Source organism: Triticum aestivum, chromosome 4B, assembly GCF_018294505.1.
Source record: "Triticum aestivum cultivar Chinese Spring chromosome 4B, IWGSC CS RefSeq v2.1, whole genome shotgun sequence".
In the NCBI taxonomy this organism is placed as follows: domain Eukaryota; kingdom Viridiplantae; phylum Streptophyta; class Magnoliopsida; order Poales; family Poaceae; genus Triticum; species Triticum aestivum.
In genome coordinates this window covers 480,991,051-481,017,439 of record NC_057804.1, presented here as the reverse complement: position 1 = coordinate 481,017,439, position 26,389 = coordinate 480,991,051, and the positions used below count along the sequence as shown (strand labels likewise).

The window sequence follows — 26,389 nt, the reverse complement described above, 5'->3', positions numbered from 1 at the left end:
TTGGGAGACGCAATCAACGCAAATGGAGGCCCGTGGCCTCCACAAGGCATCAGGGCGTGGCCCAGCCCCATGCACATGGTGGTGGCCATCTCGTAAGGCGGTTGCTGCTCTACTTCGGGCACAAGGAAGCTTATATCCGGAACAAATCGTGTTAAATTCTCAGCGCAATCCGAGTTACGGATCTCTGGATATTTATGAAACGGTGAAAGGCCAGAAAATTGGAGGGGCTCTCGCCCCTCCGCCGCCATGGAGGCCATGGACGAGAGAGGAAACCCTCCTCCCATCTAGGGGGGAGGCCAAGGAAGGAGGAGGGGGGCTCTCTCCCCCTCTCTCTCCCGATGGCGCCGGAGTGCCGTCAGGCCTAGGATCATGACGGCGATCTACACCAACAACCTTACCGTCAACACAAACTTTCTCCCCCTCTATGCAGTGGTGTAACCTCCCTATTCTCGTTGTAATTCTCTACTTAAACATGGTGCTCAACACTATATATTATTATCCAATGATATGTGGTTATCCTATGATGTTTGAGTAGATCTGTTTTGTCCTATGGGTTGATAGATGATCATGATTGGTTTGAGTTGTATATTTTATTTTGGTGTTGTCCTACGATGCCCTCCATGTCGCGCAAACATGAGGGGTCCTCGTTGTAGGGTGTTGCAATACGTTCATGATTCGCTTATGATGGATGGCGTGAGTGACAGAAGCACAGACCCAAGTAAGGGGGTTGTTGCGTATGGGATAAATAGGACTTGATATTTAATGATATTGTTGGATTTTACCTTAATGATCATTGGTAGTTGCGGATGCTTCCTAGAGTTGCAATCATAAGTGCATATGATCCAAGTACGGAAAGTATGTTAGCTCATGCCTCTCCCTCATATAAAATTGCAATAATGGTCACCGGTCTAGTTATCGATCACCTAGGGACAAATGACTTTCTTGTGTGACAAAAGCTATCTACTTTTATTATCTTGCAATTTATTCATAGTTTTATTCTTGCAAAGTAGTTCTAGCATCACACCTACAAAATAGTTTCATACTTGTTTTAGGTAAAGCAAATGTTAAGTGTGCGTAGAGTTGTATCGGTGGTCGATAGAACTTGCGGGAATAGTTGTTCTACCTTTAGCTCCTCATTGGATTCAACACTCTTATTTATCAAAAAATGCTACAAACGATCCCCTATACTTGTGGGTTATCACAATGGAGGTCCGTCGCTGCAGCCGCCAGCCACCACACTGCCCCCGCAACCCATGGCGGTACGGCCACCACCAAGAGTCAGTCGTCGCCCCAGCGCCCAGCTCCGCCGCCCCGCGTGCTACCTAGGGACATGGCCACGCTCTAGCCGAAGGCCTCCCACATAGGAAAGAGGCGAACCCGCCACCGCCGTCCACCGGATGAGCTTTGCTCGCCGGCTTCCTTCGGTGGCGGCTGGGAGATCGGGAGGGAGAGGAGTAGGCAGCGACAATGGCTAGAGTTTGTCCGTGCCGCACCCCTGGGAGCAGCGGGGCGAGCAGTCATGTCCATTTACTTTCTTTTCGTATAATTAACTATTATATGAGTGAATTATTAGGTTGGCTATATGTGACGTGACAACTTCATATAGCCAGCTATTGGACATACTATCCTTGCTTTAAGATATAGCTGCTCTCTCTTTCCTTGTTAAACATGTTGTCACCTTGTTAAACATGTTGTCATCTTGTTAAACATGTTGTCACATCAAATCCATGAAACCATGCTAAGATATAAATATTTGAAGTGCCCTTGTGTAGACGCAAGTTATCATTGATTAATTAAGCATAAAAGAATTGCCCAGTTGATTAACGAAAAACCAAGCAAAACCCGCTACAAACCAACCACATGTCGACTACTCACAAAGTATGCAACTCGTAAGCACACGATCGCCCTGACAACCATACCAACACGCAACGACCACCGACCCTCACACTGCTACATCGCAAAGAAACCCCAAATAAGAGACTGATGACCATCCATGGAGACAAGCCAGGCCACAACCCAAGAGACTGATGACCATCCATCAAGTAGTTGCGGAGGCCTTTCCTATGGCGCCATTCTTCTTTCCTTTGCTCGTGAGAGCCTTCTCCACAAACATCTTACTAGATTCAGGGCTAGCTGCCTCCAAACGTGTGAGCAAGCATCAAAGCTCTAACTCGAAGAGAATCTCATCGACCTTGTCACGCGTAGACACCACCTGCCCAACGGTCACGTGCGAGTGGGTGACTGCAACATCAGAACGTCCACGGTCCACAAAGTTGAGCGGCTGGCTCGGCTCCAAAGGATCAGGTGCTAGCATACCGACCACCTCAGCATTATCAATCATAGGTACTACCGACACGATGGACTCAAGTGCCTCCAGTTGCTCACATGACATAGGTGAATCATGTCCCTTACACGAGGTCGCCGACGAGTTGGCCACATATGCTCCATAGACAGAGGCGAAGCAGGTATCACACATAGTTGTTGAAGCTCAAGCATGACCTGCAGCACAGGGGTGATGATCACGATGATGGCCTCTCCCTCAGCGGTAGACGGCACAGAGGGCAGGCCAAACAATGACGAACTAACCCCAACATGAAGGGAGAAACAATTGAAGAGCTTTGTACCCTTGTCTTCCGCAAAACCAACACCAGAAACAACAGGAGGTCGCGACGTCGAAGTAGTCGACAACATAGTCGGCACGAGGGAGAGCTTGCCCAGAGCAGCCTCCACCTACTCCAGAAAGCTCCCAACCCGCGCTAGCAAGCCTTGCAACAGCTTGGACTGATCTGCCAGAGCGGACTGCAACACCACATCAAACGGGGTTGTCGAGCCAGCTATACTAGAGAGGCAGAGATGACATATGCCCAAGACTCACGACGAAGCGCCTTGGAGGGAAGCACAGACTTCATCGGACCTCCACGGGAAGCTAGAGTTCGACGATTCTCGATGCCGAGGCGGGGCTGGGACGACACGACAAGGCATGCCGACAAGCAGAGTGGACGCCAGGGGTTACGACACTCGCGCGCACGGTAATCGTTCTTCAAACAGCGGGAGCACCAAAGGGAATCTCGACAAACAGTGCATGGTGCCCAAGAGCGAGGCATATGCAACATCTACCATGAAGCCAGGCGGGGATAGGACGGGAGTCAACACCGGGGCCGGTGGTGCTGGACGTTGCGACAACACCTCCTACCATCCTGTCTGGCACCGCCTCACACCCCACACACGGCTGAGCAGTTGGAGGTGAGCAATTGGTAGCCAGTGCCACCTGCGGGGCTAGCACTCCGTCTTCCTTGGCCTCGTCGTCATTGGCGAGGGAGGCCCACATCACAGGCCGCCCAGGCACCATTGTATTTTTTCAAGAGTGCGCAAATTGCGTACCATAGCTTTATAGAAGAAGAGAATTGCAAGTACAAGATGACTAGCACTTGTTGCGAACAACGAACGTAGCACCCACTCCATAACCGGCTAGTCCAAAGACAACCAGCAACGGCAACACAACTAGGACGCAAAAGACCCTACCCTAATTCGAAAACCTCACCGCGTCTCGACCGACGTCAGTCACCTCTGAAGAACAGCAGCTCTCACCAAGCTTCCCTCGTCAACGCACCATCCCCCCTTGATGCCTAAAGGAGGTGGCAAGAGGATGGCAGGACTCGATCCAACCCAACAAAGGCACCGTCCTGGAATCACCACCGACGACCGTACATTGCGCCGGAGAAGAACGAACAAGGGTAGCGGCGAACACCGATGGAGCACAACATAGGACCTCCAAACCATGTCTCCTGCCACGATGCTTCCAACAGAGAGAAGGCATGGAAGACGCCGCCATCGTGCTGATCCCACACCGAATCAAGGCTTTCGTCCGGAGACAACTGCCAACACCAAGAAGACAAGGGAAATGGCAACACACTCGACGACACCTCCAGGGAAGGGAATGACACCCGCAGTTGCCATCGTCGCCGACCCAGCGAAAACCGGACAGGATTTTCATCCATAATGTCACTCATCTCCACACCTCAAGATTTGGGGAAGCAATGTCCATGAATCCTCGCACCGCCGTCACCGCAGCAAATTGTCGACGAAGCTGCATAGCCGTGACCCTCCCACACCAGCACTGCCGAGAGAACATGCCACCAACAATCCAGACGAGGAGTCGCCGCTTCCTACCACGTCGTGCAAGGGCCTGCTCCACCACGTCGGCCTTCACCCGCACCAGGGGACTGCCAGGCGATGGAAACAACCCCAAAGACCCAGATCAAATCAGACACGAATCAGATCCGGCCCGCACCTCCATCCACAAATTCAGCGCCCACACCTCCGAGAGCACCACCGCAAGCCCCTCACGAGGAGGCGGTCGGCCGCCCGCTGCCCGCAGGATCTCCTTCCTGGCTGGGCCTCCTCGGTGTCGCCGCCTCCATGGCGGAGCTCGCGTCGCCGCCACAATCAATGTCCGCGCACCACCAACCTCCACCATTCTGCAGCAGCTCGCCTGGATCCGCCTCTCCATCGCCCTCTCCGTCGTGCGCCGGCGACCATCGCCGCGAATCGCGCCGCCGGTCACCCCACCACCATGGCCGCCCCCGGAGGCGTCCCGCTCCGCGCGAAGGAGATCCGTCGGGACGGCGGTAGCGGCCGGAGGAGGCGATCTGAGGATCTAGTTGTTCTAGGGTTGGGGGAGCCTCCAGAGCCGCAGACGCGTGCGACCCGGGAGGCGAGGAATGTGGCCATCAGAGCCCTTGTATCATCACGCAAGGGGTAATGCCATCCGAGGTAACCTGGACAAGGGCATCGTCCTGAGCAGCAGAGGCTTGCGTCAACACGATAGGGACGGACAACGGCGGTGGCAATAGAAGAGTCTGGGACTCGTGGACGACCGAAGGCATAAGGGGTCATTGCGCCATGGCGACCGCGGCTAGGGGAGGCTCGTCACCGGGTAGGACAAGCCCCCCAACCAGCGTAGACCGCGGCGCGGGCTGCAGCAGCATGGACGAAGAGCCTGCCGTCGCTCCTGACGTCTCGGACACCAAATAAGGAAGAGCTCGAGGAATCTTGGCGACCGCGGCTGGGGAGGCTGGCCACCGAGCAGGACAAGCCCCCCATCCAAAGCAGACCGGGGGGTGTGCTCGCCCCCCATCCAAAGCAGACCGGGGGGTGTGCTGCAGGAGCACTGACAGAGAGCCTACCACCGGCTCTCCACCGCTGCTGACGACGGCTGGGAGAAGGGCTCCGGGAGCCATGGCGCCAGCAGCATAGACGAGCTCAAGGGAGCACGGGAGAGCGTGGCTTCAACGGGAGAGGAGTGAGGACACGCAGGGGGTACCAGATCCGGTCGAGGTTGTCACGGGGAAGATCGGAGGAAAGAGAAGGAGTCGCCATCGACGCGGTCACTCACCCGTCGCGGAGGCGAGAGCCCAGCAACGCGAACATTCTTCAAAATAACCTCTCTCGCTGTGTCATTCTTTAAAGATGTATACAGCGAGCGATAGAGTGATCTATCATTGATTTTACTTAATTTGGTTGGGGGGCCCAACCTCCTACACCGCCACACCAGTTTCTTGAAATAGACCCATAGCATATCCGGCCGATGTTGTATTGTGATAGAGAATAATTACTAACTTCGGCAAGATGTTGATGTTAGTTCCACAAAAGGATAGTAGTACTTTCCAGCTTTTCCAGCTAACTAGTAATACATCAAATGGTAGAAGCAGACAAACGCTTTTAGGATGGTAAAGTAACTGATACTCCATCCGTTCCAAAGTTAGTACAAAGTTGAGTCATCTATTTTGGAACGGAGGGAGTACATCCAAAAATAGAAATAAGAAATCGCTTTCTGCGTGGTAGTAGATCTTAAGATGACTGAAAAACACAAAAATAGAAACGGAAAAGCGCTTTCAGAAAGCCAGCGAACGTAAATGCAAAAAGATTGGTAGTAGTTCATCATGTCTGTTAGCTAAAAGAAACAAACCAGAGTTGGCAAGCAAATAGGCTTTTGTTCAATGGCTAAACCAAACAATCTGCATATTACTTAGTTTTGCTACCCATGTTTTTTCCCCTTGTTGCGATCAAACCTAATCAGTTTCCAAGTATAGATAAATGTTTGCAAACAGACGCCACAACGAAACCTCAATTTCCAAATACTGAACCCTGAGCAAAGATCTATCTTCATACTTCTGGAAACCTTCTAAGCTAGTAAGATGTTGACAGAAAGCCGTGTAATCAGATTTCAACAACTCAGATTTCGTTATAGAAAGTCTCTACAAATAAACATCTTCAACTACAGATGGACTGGTCTTAAATGCAACACCCTCTCTTGATAGTGAACTCTAAGACTGGTGGCAAGAGGATAGGGACTCCCAGATCTTTCAGAAAGGAAAATGTATGGAGAGCTTCATTATTTTGGGCCCATGGCACCTATGAAAGCAAAGGAAGGAAAGGTTTTTTCACAAGGAGGCCCAGCCACACCTTTGCAGGATCTTACTGACCTTTGGTAGCAAATCTTTCACTCTTGGGGGCACTCAGGTGGTACGCTGTGCAGCAGTAGTTGCCTGTCTACTTGCTGATGATGTTTTTCTTTCTCTTCTGTTTTCATTTGTCATGTTTTTTCTTTAACTTGTAAGACTTTTACACATACCTTATAAATATACTCCCTTGCATAATTCTAGGAGAAAGGGCGATCAAACACCACACAAGTTAAAGTTCATGCTATTTCAAAAGGAAAATACTACACATATTGAGTTAAGATATGCAAACCATTGGTGAGCAGTCGCTATAATTATGTCCAAGGTATTAAGGTAGAGGCACACAATTAAAAATACTTGGTTCAGCGCATTGTAACACCAGATCGGAACAATGAGAAACTATCAGGCATTTAACTTGCTTAGATCCATGGGGAGCACAAGCTTAATAGCAGGTCAAAGATAAGAACCGCATGAGTCATGCGAGTATTTCATATATAAACTTGGCAGACGTAAAGAAATACCAAATTAAATGATAACTAGCCCTAGAAGAGGTAGCGATTATCTTTCAACTTTAATGGAGAAAACCTCTACATGAAGCCATAAACATCCAGGTCATAACAGACATTGAAGCATTAAATGCTAACTAAATCAGAAAAACTGTTGCCATTACACTACAACTTCTAAATTGACATGACAGATACAGACAGACTTCCTACTTCACAGCTGAAGCTCGAAATAGGCATGTAAATTAAGTCCAGGAAACTGAACATGGCTGCAAGCTACTTCTAAAGACGTCTACAGATTGGCAAGAGCAGGTACAGAGAATAACCCAGACCAAACTGCAGCGTTGGACCCTACAAGGCGATCAACATAGCATGTCTCTTACCTGATTGTTACAAACTTGTTTGTGCCATGCTTGGCCCAGAAGGTCTTCAAGTCAATTGGATTATTAAGGTTGTACCCTTCACCAGCTAGCTTCTCAAGAACCTTTTTGAATGCACCTTGGCTCATCTTCCTTCCAGCAATACGTGCGCCCCGGCGCTTTGTGTTCATTGGCAGCGGATATGTCGAAATAGAAGTTGTGCAGCATGCAGACTGCCAGCCACCTGCACCCCACCGGTAGCATTGCTGGGGAGCTCCAGTGCATGAGCACACAGGTGTTGGTATCCTTGAAATGTCAAAATCAATACCATTAATTACCATTTCCACAGGCTTAAGAGGACCCCTGCTTCGGGGTGCACGGGCCTTGGGTGCCCCATCTTCCCCTGGAGTAGCAACCTTCTTAGGCTTCTTCGGCTTCGGCAACTTAGGCTGACGACCTTGCTGCCTCTTCTTTACCGGAGGCTTGCTTCCAACCACAGAATGCTCTTCAACCAACGGTGGGGCAATTTTTTCCTCCTCGGGCACAGGAGGCTCCTGTGGCTGCATCATCTGGAGAGTGTGCGCACCACGCGCATCTGGCATCATTCCAAAACCTGTAGGGTGGTGATGCACAGCATGTCCAGGATGTCCAATATGTCCAGCAGGCCCAAGAGGAACAGCATGAAGGACCTTCTGCTCACGGGAATGTTGATGCTGATGCTGATGCTGCTGTTGATGTTGGTTCTGGTGGTGGTGCTGGTGCTGGTGCTGATGCTGATGCTGCGAGGGGTGCATCCAGGCCTCATTGCGCACAAAATCCATGTGAATAGCCGGCGGCTCGGTGGGCATGCCACCAGAGGGTTCGCCGTTACCATAGTCGCGGGGATGATGTGAATGCGGCGGGTGGTGCGGGGCGTTGTGGTGCTGCAAGAAGGTGCCGTTAGGGAGCAGCGGCTTTGTGTCCCGGTGGCCGGCGCCGGCCACAGATGGCATCAGCTGCAGGCCGAGGTTGCCTTTCATCGTCTCATAGAAGCCCCAATTCCGAATGCTCAGGCTGCCGTCGTCGTCCATCTCGGCCGGCCCTGAACAAACGAATCGAAATCCAAGAAACCGAGATTGGAACGAGAAATGTGCTCTTCTTTCGGGCTCTGGACGGTCAGGCTATCCCCACCATTGCATTCCAGACGTCAATCCCTGAGACCTATTTCGAAAAACAAGTAGAAAAAAAATTCAAGGATCCGTAAGCAGGGGCGGATCTAGATGGTGCGCACCGGCACACCCAGAAATTGCGATTGGTGAGTGGGATTTAACAAATCTCTGATTGGGAACAACCCTCATACCTCAAAACCCAATGGCCCGAGATTGCGGACGGGGCGGGGACAGCGGGGACGAAATTCGGCGACGGGGAAGAACAGGAACGGCGATGGCAGCGAGGCGCGTGAGAGGGGCGGAGGGGTTGTGGGAGTGGGGGGGGGGGGGGGGGGGGTGAGGCGTCGGCGGTGACGCAGTGCTACGGCAGGGCACGGCGTGGTACAGTCTAGGGGAGATGGAGCCGCCTTGGGTCGGATTGGTTAGGTCAGGAGGGCCGAGGCTCGGGGCGAGGAAGACGAAAGCAAGGTACAGGACGGTCTAGAGAAAATGGCATATTTCTTTCTGCAATTTGACACAAATGCCACGCCGTGGATAAGCCCCCACGTGTAAGCGGTACCGAAATGGCGCTTCGTCAAAGCCAAACTGCCGAGCATCTCCAAACGAAACATGTAAAGTTAAATGTATGATCGAGTAAATACCACGGAATTACAGCAACAGTTAGATTTCCTATCTTCTAGTGAAATTAGAGCATCTACAATCGACGCTTCAAACCACCGTCAAACACCCGGACGGTCGGCAGATCAGTGACCGGTCAAAAAAAATACGACCCAGTCGAGCGCTTTAAACCGGCCTCAAACGCCCGGGCTGATTGAGGGCATGTACAATGCATAGCCTTAAGGTGATGCCTCGCATGCCATGTAGGATCGGATATGACGTAAAGTAGGTTTGGATAGGGAAGCAGGATCCTCTCCAGGAGACGGGTGCTTGTAGAGAAAAAGCGTGGTCTGGTGACAAAAGCTGAAAAGATAGGAGTGAAAAGTAGAGATGCATGTGTACTAGAGTCTTTATTTTTTATTTCTTAATGAGGCACACTAGTGATAGCTTGCATTGGAGAGGAAAAATGAATGTAGGTGCTTCAAATTACTTTTTGTCATGAGGCATATGTATTCATGTGCCACCATTGTACATGCCCTGATACTCCTCATATCCAACCCAAATCTAGGACGGATATGGGTGGCCCGGGCGCGTCCGCCACGTCGGATCCGCGATGGTCCATCCCGCCCGCACATATATTCGTCCACTTCTGCAACCTGGACCAAACCCTAGCCACTCAACTCCCCTCCTCCCCCGCCCCAAGCTCACTTTCGGCGAACTCCAGCATTCTCCGACATGGCGGGCAGTGGATCCGAGTCCTGCGTCAGCCGATCTGCGAACTGGGACCTCATCCCACTCGGGCTCGAGGAGGAGATGGTCGTCCGCATTATGCTTCGCCGCGCCCGCGAGGAGAAATACCCGACAACAATCGGACTCGATCCACCGGGAATCCGTCGCCTCCACCCAAATGGCGCCTGGATCCGGCACGCAGCGCGTTATCGTTGCCTTGCTGGAGACGATGCGCTCCGTCTGGCGTCCAAACGTCGTGGCGGACGCGCAACCCCTTCGTTGGCGCGTCGATGACGAGGCTGTCTATGGCCCGTCCGCTGAGGCTATGGCGTGGTGCGCCCGTCATGTGAGGCAGAGGGCGTGGGAGGTCGTGGCGGATGTTGGCGAGGCGGAGTGGCACTCTCCGACGCCGATATGGGTGGCCGACAACCCCAGACGTCGCAGTCGTGTCGTGGTGGACGTGTCAGCCTCCCTTAAACACGACGGATCCATCGCCGACCTCACATCGACTGGCACCGTCAAGGCTCTGGACTCTGACAAGGAAGAGTAGGTTGTGGAAGACGGCGACGCCTTGAGTCCCGTGAGCCCATGTGTGTCGCATGTCCTACTCTACCTCGTCAGTGACTAGAGCAACACTTTGAGGGGCGTAGCAGGCCGGCGGTGGGCACGGGGGAGATGGATGAGCTTCGCTTAGACCTGGTTTCACGTTGCATGTAATTGTATGGATTTGAGGTTCCGTAATTGATGCATCCGACTGTGGAAATGAATTTTTGAGGTGTGACTGGTCACTATCTACGGACGCGCCCGGGCGCGTCCGCGGGCGTTTGAGGGGGCTGATTTGGTGTATCCACCTATAGATGCTCTTAATTCCCATGATCGGCTTAGGGTTCACTCACATCATTTGCTTTTTTCTTTCCCAGGAAGAAACATCGGGCAATCTCGCACAACCGCCAAGGCGTCTCCTTCAGTCGTTGTCCTCCGGTGACTCCCCTCTGCCGATGACCTCTATCACTGGTGGTGAGGGGGGTCGCCGGATCCACGCATGTGAATCGTTTAGCTTTAGGTTTTAGGCCCTAGTAGCTTAGAATTTTGGTCGTTCATCGTTTTGGCTTCAGTGGTAATGATGACGACGATGAATAAAGAAGCTTCATATCCTTCCTCGACGAGGCGATTGACCCTAAGGTTAGGGATGAATTAGGAAACTAGTTTGTAAGCAAGGGTGGCATGGCGACAATGGTATCCTCGTGGTGGACTTGTGTCCTCGGGCTCCGTCGTTGCGACGGCGTTTGCACCAGCATCGGCACAGAGCTTGGAAGTGAAAGAAATATGCCATAGAGGCAATAATAAAGTTATTATTTATATTTTATTATATCATGATAAATGTCTATTATTCATGCTAGAATTGTATTAACCGGAAACTTAGTACATGTGTGAATACATAGACAAAACATAGTGTCCCTAGTATGCCTCTACTTGACTAGCTCATTAATCAAAGATGGTTATGTTTCCTAACCATAGACATGTGTTGTCATTTGATAAATAGGACCACATCATTAGAAGAATGATGTGATGGATCCGTTATCTTAGCATTATGATCGTTACAGTTTCATTGCTATTGCTTTCTTCATGACTTATACATGTTCCTCACACTATGAGACTATGCACCTCCCGAATACCGGAGGAACACTTTGTGTACTACCAAACGTCACAACGTAAAAGGCTGATTGTAAAGGTGCTCTACAGGTGTCTCCGAAGGTGTTTGTTGGGTTGGCATAGATCGATATTAGGATTTGTCACTCCGTGTTTCGGAGAGGTATCTCTAAGCCCTCTCGGTAATGCTCATCACTATAAGCCTTGCAAACATTATAAGTACTGAGTTAGTTGCGGGATGAAGTATTACAGAACGAGTAAAGAGACTTGCCGGTAACGATATCGAACTAGGTATGATGATACCAACAATCGAATCTCGGGCAAGTAACATACCGATGACAAAGGGAACAGCGTATGTTGTTATGCGGTTTGACCGATAAAGATCTTCCTAGAATATGTATGAGCCAATATGAGTATCCAGGTTCCGCTATTGGTTATTGACTGAAGATGTGTCTCGGTCATGTCTACATAGTTCTCGAACCCGTAGGGTTCGCACGTTTAATGTTCGACGATGATATGTATTATGAGTTATGTGTTTTTGATGACCGAAGTTTGTTCGGAGTCCCGGATGAGATCACGGACGTGACGAGGAGTCTCGAAATGGTCGAGACATAAAGAATGATATATTGGACGGCTATATTCGGACACCGGAAGAGTTCCGAAAAGTTTTGGATAAAACAGTAGTGCCGGAGGGGTTACCAGAACCCCCGGGGAACTAATGGGCCACATGGGCCTTGGTGGAGAGAGAGAGGGGCGGCAAGGGCAGGCCGCTCGCCCCCTCCCCCTTGGGTCCGAATTGTACTAGGGAGGGGGCGGCGCCCCCCTTTCCTTCTCCCTCTCCCTCTCCTTCCTTCGCCCTCTCTCCCTCTTGGTGGAATCCTACTAGGGCTAGTAGTCCTAGTAGGACTCCCCTCTTGGGGCGCGCCTATAGGGGCTGGCGGGCCTCCCCCTTGCTCCTTTATATACGGGGGCAGGGGGCACCCTAGGACACACAAGTTTCTCTCCCAACCGTGTGCGATGCCCCCCTCCACAGTTACACACCTCGATCATACCATTGTAGTGCTTAGGCGAAGCCCTGTGTCGGTAGAATCATCATCACTGTCGCCACACCGTCATGCTGACAGACTCACCCTCGTCCTCAACTGGATCAAGAGCACGAGGGACGTCATCGAGATGAACGTGTGCTGAACGCGGAGGTGTCGTACGTCCGGTACTTGGATCGGTTAGATTGCGAAGACGTTCGACTACATCAACCGCGTTATTGAAACGCTTCCACTTTCGGTCTACGAGGGTATGTGGACACACTCTCCCCTATCGTTGCTATGCATCACCTAGATAGATCTTGCATGATTGTAGGAATTTTTTTGAAATTACTGCATTCCCCAAAAGTGGCATCCGAGCCAGGTCTATGCGTAGATGTATTATGCACGAGTAGAACACAAAGAGTTGTGGGTGATAATAGTCATACTGCTTACCACCAACGTCTTACTTTGGTTCGGCGGTATTGTTGGATGAAGCGTCCCGGACCGACATTACATGACCGCGTTCATGAGACTGGTTCTACCGACGTGCTTTTGCACATAAGTGGCTGGCGGGTGTCTGTTTCCCCAACTTTAGTTTAATCGAGTTTGACTACGGCCGGTCCTTGTTGAAGGTTAAAACAACACACTTGACGAAAAATCATTGTGGTTTTGATGCGTAGGTAAGAACGGTTCTTGCTAGAAGCCCGTAGCAGCCACGTAAAACTTGCAACAACAAAGTAGAGGACGTCTAACTTGTTTTTGCAGGGCTTGCTGTGATGTGATATGGTCAAGGCATGATGTGATATAAATTGTTGTATGAGATGATCAGGTTTTGTAACAAAGTTGTCGGCAACTGGCAGGAGCCATATAGTTGTCGCTTTATTGTATGCAATGCAATCGCCATGTAATCGTTTTACTTTATCACTAAGCGGTAACGATAGTCGTAGTAACAATAGTTGGCGAGACGACAACGATGCTACAATGGAGATCAAGGTGTCGCACCGGTGACGATGGAGATCATGACGATGCTTCGGTGATGGAGATCATGAGCACAAGATGATGATGGCCATATCATGTCACATATTTTGATTGCATGTGATGTTTATCTTTTATGCATCTAATTTTGCTTAGTACGGCGATAGCATTATAAGATGATCCCTTACTAAATTTCAAGGTATAAGTGTTCTCCCTGAGTATGCGCCGTTGCTACAGTTTGTCGTGCCGAGACACCACGTGATGATCGTGTGTGGTAAGCTCTACGTTCACATACAACGGGTGCAAGCCAGTTTTGCACACGCAGAATACTCGGGTTAAACTTGACGAGCCTAGCATATGCAGATATGGCCTCGAAACACTGGAGACCCAAAGGTCGAGCGTGAATCATATAGTAGATATGATCAACATAGTGATGTTCACCATTGAAAACTACTCCATCTCACATAATGATCGGACATGGTTTAGTTGATTTGGATCACGTGATCATTTAGATGACTAGAGGGATGTCTATCTAAGTGGGAGTTCTTAAGTAATATAATTAATTAAACTTTAATTTATCATGAACTTAGTTCTGATAGTATTTTGCAAATTATGTTGTAGATCAATAGCTCGCGTTATAGCTTCCCTATGTTTTTTATATGTTCCTAGAGAAAACTAAGTTGAAAGATGATAGTAGCAATGATGCGGACTGGGTCCGTGATCTGAGGTGTATCCTCATTGCTGCACAGAAGAATTATGTCCTTGATGCACCGCTAGGTGACAGACCTATTGCAGGAGTAGATGCAGACGTTATGAACGTTTGGCTAGCTCAATATGATGACTACTTGATAGTTTAGTGCATCATGCTTTACGGCTTAGAACCGGGACTTCAAAAGCGTTTTTGAAACATCACAGAGCATATGAGATGTTCCAAGAGCTGAAATTGGTATTTCAGACTCATGCCCTGTCAAGAGGTATGAGACCTCTGACAAGTACTTTGCCTAAAAGATGGAGGAGAATTGCTCAACTAGTGTGCATGTGCTCAGAATGTCTAGGTACTACAATCACTTGAATCAAGTGGGAGTTAATCTTCCAGATAAGTGAGTGATTAATAGAGTTCTCTAGTCACCATCACCAAGTTACTAGAACTTCGTGATGAACTATAGTATGCAAGGGATGACAAAAATGATTCCCGAGCTCTTCATGATGCTAAAATCGACAAAGGTAGAAATGAAGAAAGAGCATCAAGTGTTGATGATTAAACAAGACCACTAGTTTCAAGAAAAGGGCAAAGGGAAGGAAAGGGAACTTCAAAAAAATGGCAAGCAAGTTGTCACTCCCGTGAAGAAGCCCAAAGCTAGACCTAAGCCTGAAACTGAGTGCTTCTACTGTAAAGGAAATGGTCACTGGAAGTGGAACTGTCCCAAATATTTGGCGGATAAGAAGGATGGAAAAGTAAACAAAGGTATATTTGATATACATATTATTGATGTGTACCTTACTAGTGCTCGTAGTAATCCCTGGGTATTTGATACTTGTTCGGTTGCTAAGATTAGTAACTCGAAACAGGAGTTGCAGAATAAATAGAGACTAGTTGAGGATGAAGTGACGATGTGTGTTGGAAGTGGTTCCAAGATTGATATGATCATCATCGAGCACTCCCTATACTTTCGGGATTAGTGTTGAACCTAAATAAATGTTATTTGGTGTTTGCGTTGAGCATGAATATGATTAGATCATGTTAATTGCAATACGGTTATTCATTTAAGACAAAGAATAATTGTTATTCTGTTTACATGAATAAAACCTTCTATGGTCATACACCCAATGTTGATGGTTTATTGAATCTCGATCGTGGTAATACACATATTCCTAATATTGATGCCAAAAGATACAAAGTTGATAATGATAGTGCAACTTATTTGTGCCACTGTCGTTTGGGTCATATCGGTGTAAAGCGCATAAAGAAACTCCATAAAGATGGACTTTTGGAATCACTTGATTATGAATCATTTGATGCTTCCAAACCTGCCTTATGGGCAAGATGACTAAAACTCGGTTCTCCGGAACAATGGAACGAGCTAGTGACTTATTGGAAATAATACATACCGATGTATGCGGTCCAATGAGTGTTGATGCTCGTGGCGGATATCATTGTTTTCTGACCTTCACAGATGATTTGAGCAAATATGGGTATATCTACTTAATGAAACACAAGTATGAAACATTTGAAAAGTTCAAAGAATTTCAGAGTGAAGTGGAGAATCATCGTAACAAGAAAATAAAGTTTCTACGATCAGATTGTGGAGGAGAATATTTGAGTTATGAGTTTGTCCTTCATTTAAAACAATGTGGAATAGTTTCACAGCTCACGCCACCTGGAACACCACAGTGTAATGGTGTGTCCGAATGTTGTAACTGCACTTTATTGGATATGGTGCGATCTATGAGGTCTCTTACTGATTTACCACTATCATTTTGGGGTTATGCATTAGAGACAATTGCATTCACGTTAAATAGGGCACCATCGAAATCCGTTGAGACGACGCCTTATGAACTGTGGTTTGGCAAGAAACCAAAGTTGTCGTTTCTTAAAGTTTGGGGCTGCGATGCTTATGTGAAAAAGCTTCAACCTGATAAGTTCGAACCCAAATCGAAGAAATGTATCTTCATAGGATACCCAAAGCAAACTGTTGGGTACACCTTCTATCATAGATCCGAGGTAAGATATTCGTTGCTAAGAATGGATCCTTTCTAGAGAAGGAGTTTTCTCTCGAAAGAACTGAGTGGGAGGAAAGTAGAACTTGATGAGGTAATTGAACCTTCTCCTGAATTGGAAAGTAGTTCATCACAGAAATCAGTTCCAGTGATTCCTACACCAATTAGTGAGGAAGCTAATGATGATGATCATGAAACTTCAGATCAAGTTACTACCGAACCTTGTAGGTCAACCAGAGTACGATCCGCACTAGAGTGGTATGGTAATCTTATTCTGGAAGTCATGTTACTAGACCATGATGAACCTACGAACTATGAGGAAGCAATGATGAGCCCAGATTCTGCGAAATGGCTTGAGGCCATGAAATCTGAGATGGGATCCATGTATGAGGACAAAGTGTGGACTTTGGTGGACTTCCCCGATGATCGGCAAGCCATTAAGAATAAATGGATATTCAAGAGGAAGATAGACGCTGATAGTAGTGTTACTATCTACAAAGCTCGACTTGTCACAAAAGGTTTTCGACAAGTTCAAGGAATTAATTATGATGAGACTTTCTCACCCGTAGTGATGCTTAAGTCTGTCCGAATCATGTTAGCAATTGCTGCATTTTATGATTATGAAATTTGGCAGATGGATGTCAAAACTGCATTCTTGAATGGATTTCTAGAAGAAGAGTTGTATATGATGCAACCAGAAGGTTTTGTCGATCCAAAAGGTGCTAACAAATTGTGCAAGCTCCAGCAATCCATTTATGGACTAGTGCAAGCCTCTCGGAGTTGGAATAAACACTTTGATAGTGTGATCAAAGCACATGGTTTTATACAGACTTTTGGATAAGCCTATATTTACAAGAAAGTGAGGGGGAGTTCTGTAGCATTTCTATTATTATATGTGGATGACATATTGTTGATTGGAATGATATAAAATTTCTGGATAGCATAAAGGGATACTTGAATAAGAGTTTTTCAATGAATGACCTCGGAGAAGCTGCTTACATATTGGGCATCAAGATCTATAGAGATAGATCAAGACGCTTGATAAGATTTTTCAATGAGTAAATAGCTTGACAAGTTTTTGAAAGAGTTCAAAATGGATAAGTCAAAGAAGGAGTTCTTGTCTGTATTACAAGGTGTAAAGTTGAGTAAGACTCAAAGCCCGACCACGGGAGAAGATAGAAAGAGAATGAAAGTCATTCCCTATGCCACATTCATAGGTTCTATAAAGTATGTTGTGCTGTGTACCAGACCTATTGTGTACCTTTCCATGAGTTTGGCAAGGGGGTACAATAGTGATCTAAGAGTAGATCACTAGATAACGGTCAAAATTATCCTTAGTGAGGACTAAGGAAATGTTTCTCGGTGATGGGGGTGATAAAGAGTTCTCCTAAAGAGTTACATTAATGCAAGCTTTTACACCGATCCAGATGACTCTAAGTCTCAATCTGGATACATATTGAAAGTGGGAGCAACTAGCTAGAGTAGCTCTATGCAGAGCATTGTAGACATAGAATATTTGCAAAATACATACAACTCTGAATGTGACAAACCCGTTGACTAAACTTCTCTCATAAGCAAAACATGATCACACCTTAGTACTCTTTGGGTGTTAATCACATAGCAATGTGAACTAGATTATTGACTCTAGTAAACCCTTTGGTTGTTGGTCACATGGCGATGTGAACTATGGGTGTTAATCACATACAGATGTGAACTATTGATGTTAAATCACATGGCGATGTGAACTAGATTATTTACTCTAGTGCAAGTGGGAGACTAGAGGAAATAAGCCCTAGAGGCAATAATAAAGTTGTTATTTATATTTCCTTATATCATGATAAATGTTTATTATTCATGCTAGAATTGTATTAACCGGAAACTTAGTACATGTGTGAATACATAGACAAAACATAGTGCCCCTAGTATGCCTCTACTTGACTAGCTCATTAAGCAAAGATGGTTATGTTTCCTAACCATAGACATGTGTTGTCATTTGATGAATGGGATCACATCATTAGGAGAATGATGTGATGGGCAAGACCCATCCGTTAGCTTAGCATTATGATCGTTACAGTTTCATTCCTACTGCTTTCTTCATGACTTATACATGTTCCTCAAACTATGAGATTATGCAACTCCCGAATACCGGAGGAACACTTTGTGTGCTACCAAACATCACAACATAAAAGGGTGATTATAAAGGTGCTCTACAGGTGTCTCCGAAGGTGTTTGTTGGGTTGGCATAGATCAAGATTAGGATTTGTCACTCCGTGTTTCGGAGAGGTATCTCTGAGCCCTCTCGGTAATGCTCATCACTATAAGCCTTGCAAGCATTGTAACTACTGAGTTAGTTGCGGGATGAAGTATTACAGAACGAGTAAAGAGACTTGCCAGTAACGAGATTGAACTAGGTATGATGATACCGACGATCAAATCTCGGGCAAGTAACATACCGATGACGAAGGGAACAACGTATGTTGTTATGCGGTTTGACCGATAAAGATCTTCGTAGAATATGTAGGAGCCAATATGAGCATCCAGGTTCCACTATTGGTTATTGACCGGAGATGTGTCTTGGTCATGTTGACATAGTTCTCGAACCCGTAGGGTCCGCACGCTTAACGTTCGATGACGATAAGTATTATGAGTTATGTGTTTTTGATGATCGAAGTTTATTCGGAGTCCCAGATGAGATCATGGACGTGATGAGGAGTCTCGAAATGGTCGAGACATAAAGATTGATATATTGGACGGCTATATTCGGACACCGAAAGAGTTCCGGAAAAGTTTCGGATAAAACTGGAGTGCCGGAGGGGTTACCAAAACCCCACGGGGGAACTAATGAGCCACATGGGCCTTGGTGGAGAGAGAGAGGGGTAGCCAGGGCAGGCCGCGCCCCCCTCCCCCTTGTGTCCGAATTGGACTTGGAAGGGGGGCGGCGCCCCCCTTTCCTTCTCCCTCTCCCATTCCTTCCTTCCCCCTCTCTCCCTCTTGGTGGAATCCTACTAGGACTAGTAATCCTAGTAGGACTCCCCTCTTGGGGTGCTCCTACAGGGGCCACCGGCCTCCCCCTTGCTCCTTTATATACGGGGGCAGGGGGCACCCTAGAACACACAAGTTTCTGTCCCAACCGTGTGCGGTGCCCCCCTCTACAGTTACACACCTCGATCATGCCATCGTAGTGCTTAGGTGAAGCCCTACGTCGGTAGCATCATCATCACCGTCGCCACGTCGTCATGCTGACGGAACTCACCCTCGTCCTCAACTAGATCAAGAGCACGAGGGATGTCATCAAGCTGAACGTGTGCTAAACGCGGAGGTGTCGTACGTTCGGTACTTGGATCGGTTGGATCGCGAAGACGTTCGACTACATCAACCGCGTTATTGAAACGCTTCCGCTTTGGGTCTACGAGGGTACATGGACACACTCTCCCTCTCATTGCTATGCATCACCTTGATAGATATTGCGTGATCGTAGCAATTTTTTTGAAATTACCGTGTTCCCCAAAAGTGGCATCCGAGCCAGGTCTATGTGTAGATGTATTATGCATGAGTAGAATACAAAAAGTGTTGGGCGATAATAGTCATACTGCTTACCACCAACGTCTTACTTTGATTCGACGGTATTGTTGGATGAAGCATCCTAGACCGACATTACATGACCGCGTTCATGAGACTGGTTCTATCGATGTGCTTTTGCACATAGGTGGCTGGCGGATGGCTATTTCTCCAACTTTCGTTTAATCGAGTTTGACTACAACTGGTCCTTATTAAAGGTTAAAACATCACACTTGATGAAAAATCATTGTGGTTTTGATGCGTAGGTAAGAACGGTTCTTGCTAGAAGCCCGTAGCAGCCACGTAAAACTTGCAACAACAAAGTAGAGGATGTCTAACTTGTTTTTGCAGGGCTTGCTGTGATGTGATATGGTCAAGGCATGATGTGATATAAATTGTTGTATGAGATGATCATGTTTTGTAACAAAGTTATCGGCAACTGGCAGGAGCCATATGGTTGTCACTTTATTGTATGCAATGCAATCGCCATGTAATTTTTTTACTTTATCACTAAGCGATAGCGATAGTCATAGTAACAATAGTTGGCGAGACGACAACGATGCTACGATGGAGATCAAGGTGTCACGCCGGTGATGGTGGAGATCATGATGATGCTTCGGTGATGGAGATCATGAGCACAAGATGATGATGGCCATATCATGTCACATATTTTTGATTGCATGTGATGTTTATCTTTTATGCATCTTATTTTGCTTAGTACGATGGTAGCACTATAAGATGACCCCTTACTAAATTTCAAGGTATAAGTGTTCTCCCTGAGTATGCAACATTACTACAGTTCGTCGTGCCGAGACACCACATGATGATCGGGTGTGATAAGCTCTACGTTCACATACAAAGGGTGCAAGCCAGTTTTGCACATGCAAAATACTCGGGTTAAACTTGACGAGCCTAGCATATGCAGATATGGCCTCGGAACACTGGAGACCGAAAGGTCGAGCGTGAATCATATAGTAGATATGATCAACATAGTGATGTTCACCATTGAAAACTACTCCATCTCACGTGATGATCGGACATAGTTTAGTTTAGTTGGATCACGTGATCATAGGATGCCCCAAGTTTTAAGTTTTACTTTCTGAAACTTTCTTATTTTGACGTTCCTTTAAACCATGTTTCGGTACTTGAACTTTGATGAAGCTTTAAAACTTGTCAAAACCTATTTAAATGTGGTCTTATTTTAAAACCCTCATCACAAGGAATACCAGTATGCAAACAAAACTTAATTTGTACTTTCGATTCAAAAGATGCAAAAGATTCAAAACCGAAAGCCTAAAGAAAAATGGGTTCAGCGCCCCGCATGTGCGTGCCACAATCCCCTCAAAAGGCTTAGTAACTTCAGGAAGAACCAAGTCTCAACCATAGCCGCCGCCAAGTTCCTCTGCCATGTTGCCACTTCAGGCCTCCTCCTCTTCTCCATCAGGCGGTCTTTTTGGCAGCAAGAGGAGTGGGACCCGTTCGTCCATTTTTTATTCCGGCAACATCGATGAGATGGTAACAGCAATGGCACGTTGAAATAACATCTTTCTAGTCTCTCCCTACCTCGATGACGTCCGACTCGGTGCTGGTAAAGGTCTTGTGAGAGTTTGTGTCCCTAGATATGTTGGCCCTCTTCATATCTTGGCAGTGGTGTGTACTTCAAGCAGAGCAATTTGTTAGCCAATGGTGTGGTGACTTTGACATATTATTTTGTGTTGCTTTGTGGCATTGTCTAGTTCCTCCAATCCTGTTGACCGGTGGTGATGGATTGCAAGCCTGCATTGCTGGGGTGATGCTCCGAGCGATGCTTCTTTAGAGACTTATATATCTCGTTGTTGACATCGGATTTTGGCACAACATAAAAGGCAACTAAGATGACCTCGAGTGAAAGGGTTTTCAACATGAGAAAGTTTTGCGTTGCCGAGTGGAAAAACTTTTATGTTTAGGTTATCACCATCCGACCTCATCTTAGGGGCCTAAACTGTACTCGGAGTGGCAGAATTTGGTGTTCCGAGTGATTTTCGGCTGATTGCGCTTCCAAGATGACCTCAGATGAAGGAGGGCCCTGAAGGAATTTTATTCACCTCATCGAGGCAATCGATTTTGATATATATATATATTATCTTAATTCAAGTTTATATGCAAAAGTTACAGTCAATACGGTCCAGCCAGTCCAGAGATAAAATATTACGCTTGACACCAGACACATGTTGATGAGTGTCTGATGCAATGCATGAGCAATTCGGCCCTCAAGATTGCATTGAATTGGAAAACCTTCAACAGAAGAAAGTTTCTTCTCATCGAGCCGATCGATTTTCATATATAAATTGTCTCGATCCAAGTTAGTATGTAACCTGGGGAGGCAAAACAGTATCAGACTATGTTTCCAGTCGGGAAATTCGAACGAAAAGCTTACTGATCGAGTAAAAGATTGTCATCTGAGTGAAAATATAATCATCCGAGTGAATGGTTTACCATCAAAATGAAAGCTTGTCGATCGAGTAAAAAGTTGCTATCTGAGTGAAGAAGTCTAGCCAGGCGATCCAAGTGAAACACTCTAACATCCGAGTGAAACACTCTAACATCCAAGTGAAACACTCTAACATCCGAGTGAAGAGATTCAGATCCGAGTGCTCCGACAAGAAGCTGTAGATGTTCCCGAAAGGTTATCTAGATTAGCTTGAATGGAAAAATGTTCAACATGGTAGTTGTGTGTATCATTGAAACGGTCAACTTTGGTTTTGGGAGCATCATCATCTAAGATAGTATACGGCTCGCAGTGTCGCTACAAGACTCGGACAGACTAGTCAGCTACATGATCGAGTCTAACTAGAGGATAAAGATGGTCTCGTGGAGTATTGAAGATGGCGTTGTTTGAAAAAGTGGTCAACGTGGGAGTTGTTCCTCTCATCAAGGTGCATAAATTTGATGTTTGGGACGTCTTGATCGGGGGTCATATGCAAATTCGATGGCCCGCGCAAGAAGCAAAACAGAATATGGGCCAGATTCAGACTGAATACAAGTTGAACTGGAACTAGGACTCTAGGACGTGAATTGATGTAATTTTTCTCGTAAGGAAAGCCTAGGTGAATTCTTTTCTTGTACGGGAAGTCCAGCCGATTGAACAACACACAATCGAACAAATCAATATACTACTTTTTCATCTATATTTTATCTCTCCATCGTTTTCTCTCTCGTTCTTTGTTTTTCCTCAAGTTTGAGAGTTGCGGATCCTGAGGCTATATGGGCGGGCGAATAGACCTAGGGCAGCCCATAGCCGCCGCACTCCCTGATGGGATCTCTCCAGGGTGTGCGGGGTTTCGGGTCTGCAAAAGCAGTCGTCGACTGTCCTGCGTATCGCGTTGTCGGTCGGGTCTTCTTTGACATGAGCTGCGGTGTATCACCCCCGGCGTCGAGGGTACACGTGACATGTTCGTGCGTCAACACTCGTCTCAAGGGATGAGTGTCTTCACAGTCTTTAAAGCATGATATGATGAAGGCATTTGCAAGTGTCCCTTTCCTTTCCAGTTGGTTAAGTGCAGTTTTAAATATCTGACGGGCGGCGTACAATCGAGAAGAAGGCTAGTATGGACTAGTGGCATCTCTCGCGAGCATAACAATGTAGTGTGGTGAACAAATTATAGTTGGGAAGCGATTAAATTACAATATTTATATTTATGATTATGATCATTCATGATATAATCTCATATAGGCATTACGTCTGTGATATGTAGAACGTTATCCAACTGCATCTAAGGGATTCTGGACTCCCTGAGAATGCTTTACTCCTTTGTCATTTTCACTTGTTACTCGTGTTGCTGTTTTCTATTTACCTTTATGTTATTTACTTTCAATTTGCTCTACACAAAAAAATACTATTTACTTCTGCCCTCACTTTGTTTGTAGTCGACAATTACTTGCAGGCACAAATCCATAGTTCACTACAAGAGGCAATGCTCAATTCCCGTGCTCCCTGTGGGACCGATACGTTTACTTCAAAAAGGATACAACTAAACTATGTGCACTTGCAGGCTAGCAAGATTTTTTGGCGCCATTGCTGGGAGCTACGCGCTTTTGGGATTTGCTTTGAGTTTTAAATTATCTCATTTTTTGGTAGTTTTTGCGGGTTGCAGGCAACCATGATTTTACAAGAGCAAATTTACCATGTAGGTGTGGAACTTGTCGGATTTCAGGTTCCGCAAACCCTTGAGAGGCTTGAACTCTGGGGTGTGTGTGGAGATCTCAACCTACCCAACCTGCCAACTCGCGATCCTCACATCCTAGCACGACGAACTCGAAGGGAAAGGGAGACACAATAGTTTATCCTAGTTCGGGCCACCTTGCGGTGTAATACCCTACTACAGCCTTGTGGTGGATTGCCTCGAGGGGCTGAGGATGAACTAGTACAATGGTTGAATAGCCTCAGGAGGTGAGGTGTTCTTGAGCTCAAGTGAGCTGGTGAGATGGTGAGGGTGGAATGGATTCGATCCCCCTCTATAGTGGTGGCTAGGTCCTATTTATAGTGGCCTTGGTCCTCTTCCCAAATGTAGGCGGGAAGGGATCTTACAACGACCAAATTTGAAGGGGGGCAACAAGTACATCCTATCCTGACTAAAGTGGTCTTCGCCTGCAAAAAGCCTCTGGTCGTGACGCTGCGGTGGGCTCGATGATGACCTCCGTCCTGCTGTCCTAGCGGTCTTGGTCTTGTTGCACCAGAATAGGAACCTTTGGCTGATTCCTCGGGACTCCGTGCCTGCTACTTGCCTTCTTTGTACCGAAGGGGAAACTGGTACCCTGCGCCCTCCTGCCTTGATCGTCATGGCTCACGTCAGCTGAGCCTCGCGAGGTGCACCTTTCATTGGAATCTCCGCTCCTCGGGAGCTAGTCTGGGGAGGCCGATCTCCTTGGAGATCTTGGTGTCATCCGCCTCGCGAGGCTTGGCCCCTCGCAAGGGTCTTGAGTTGTTGACGCTGAAGCTGGGCCATACCAGGCCGTCGATGGAGCCATGCAGTGGGCCACAAGCAGGCAAGTCTGGGTACCCGTGTATCCAGGACGCTGATAGTAGCCCCCGGGCCCAAGGTGCGCTTGGACTTGGCTTCTAGGCGAAGCCAAAGGGCAAGTGTGGAGCACCGCGGGCCCTAACCGCCTGCGGCCTTGGATGATGCGTGGCGATTGATGGGACGTGGGCGTCTCCACTTCCCCATGCTGCCTTGAAATCCGTCTGACTTGATGAGTTGATGCCGCATGCAGAGGATCATCATTGCGTGAGGTCGTGGAGGCCGGCGGTTGTCCTCCTTCTGGCTATAAATGAGGGGAGGGGCAGAGCCCCCCTCGCTCATCTCCTCCTCCATCTTCTTTCTGCTCATCCCTTCTCCTTATCCATCTTGCCATTGCGTCCATGGCGCCGACGAGGAGATTTTCAACTGCCAAGAAGGGGAAGGCTCCTAAAGAGGGACCAGCTTCGCCACCACCCAAGAGGGGCCACGGCCGTCCCTGCAGGTACACCACGACCCCGGCGGTGGCCCCCAGGGGGCGCGGGTGCGCATCTCCAAGGGCCGACGTCTCCCTTGGCATCCGCGGTGGTGCTTCTTCTTGTGGCAGGGCCCACCGGCCACGTGGCAGGCCCCGTAACAAGGGAAGGCGCGCTATGGTTGCTCGCCCTCCTCGATCGCGCTTCTCCTTGCTAGATGTACTCCCAGAGTTCATGGTGTGGTCGGAGAGACCCGCCGGCACCTCATTCTGGCTTCCGCGCTTCTTCACCAGCGAGTTGCCGACCTCGGGGCTCGACGGCCTCTGGCTGTAGGCCGACGGCTGCAGCAGCTAGACCTCGTGGGTGGGGACTGAGGTCGCCGCTGCAGGCAGCGTGGTCTTGACCCACGGCTGGAAAGCATTTGCCCTCGCACGAGGCCTGAGCGGGAGGTGTACCCTCCACTTCAAGTATGATGGCATGGCGACCCTCTTCATGAGGGTGTTCAAGGAAGACGGTCGCCGCGCGGGGTGCGGCTCAGAAGATGACAGCAACGATGAGCTTGGCCTTGACGATGGCCGCGCCAGCGGCGGGGGTGAGCTTGGCCTTGACGACGTCCACTCCTCCTCCTGCAGCGGTAGCTCTTCCTCGGGCGAGAACTCGAGCAGCGGAGGCTACGATCACCCTCCGCACGGACGAGCTCGGATCGAGGGAGGTGGCGGATCATCTCGCCACCACGCCCCAGTGAAGCAGGAGGAGAGCCTGGACTGAGCTCGGGGCCGCTGAACTTGGACTCGAGACTTGCCGCGGCCTTGCGGGACACTTTTGTTTAACCTTTCCTTTCTTCTGCAATTTGAAAACGTAGGGTGCCCTGCTGGGGTGTGTAATGAACTGTGGCAGTTATGCCCCGTTATGCTATGCTTATTATCTTAATGTTGTGCCATGATGTCTGTATTCTGGGTAGGCAAGGGCAAGATAACTTAGCTTAACATGTTTGCAATAGCCTCCCACCTCATGAGGGCGAGACCCTTTGACACCTGGCGAAGCCCCCATTCCTGGTGACTCGGGGGCCACTGGTCTCGGGAGGTGTTTGAGGCCTCGGGAGATGCTGTAGATCTGCTGCAGAGCTGTTAGAGGGGAAGAAACCTTAACAGGAACCTCACTCTTCCTTGCGCGAGCCCCCTGCGGTAGGTTTAGCTATG

At 47.9% G+C, this 26,389-nt stretch overlaps 1 protein-coding gene across 1 annotated transcript; it reads right to left on the bottom strand.

Annotated features, from left to right (window-relative positions):
* Nucleotides 1-7,013: 7,013 nt before the first annotated feature.
* Nucleotides 7,014-8,955, bottom strand: LOC123092837 (protein Barley B recombinant). The gene is made up of 2 exons (XM_044514686.1): nt 8,663-8,955; nt 7,014-8,523 (listed from the first exon to the last, which is right to left on the bottom strand). The coding sequence occupies exon 2, from the start codon at nt 8,391-8,393 to the stop codon at nt 7,344-7,346; it is 1,050 nt and encodes a 349-aa protein (XP_044370621.1). The 5' UTR covers nt 8,394-8,523; nt 8,663-8,955; the 3' UTR covers nt 7,014-7,343.
* Between the last annotated feature and the right edge of the window lie 17,434 nt (nt 8,956-26,389).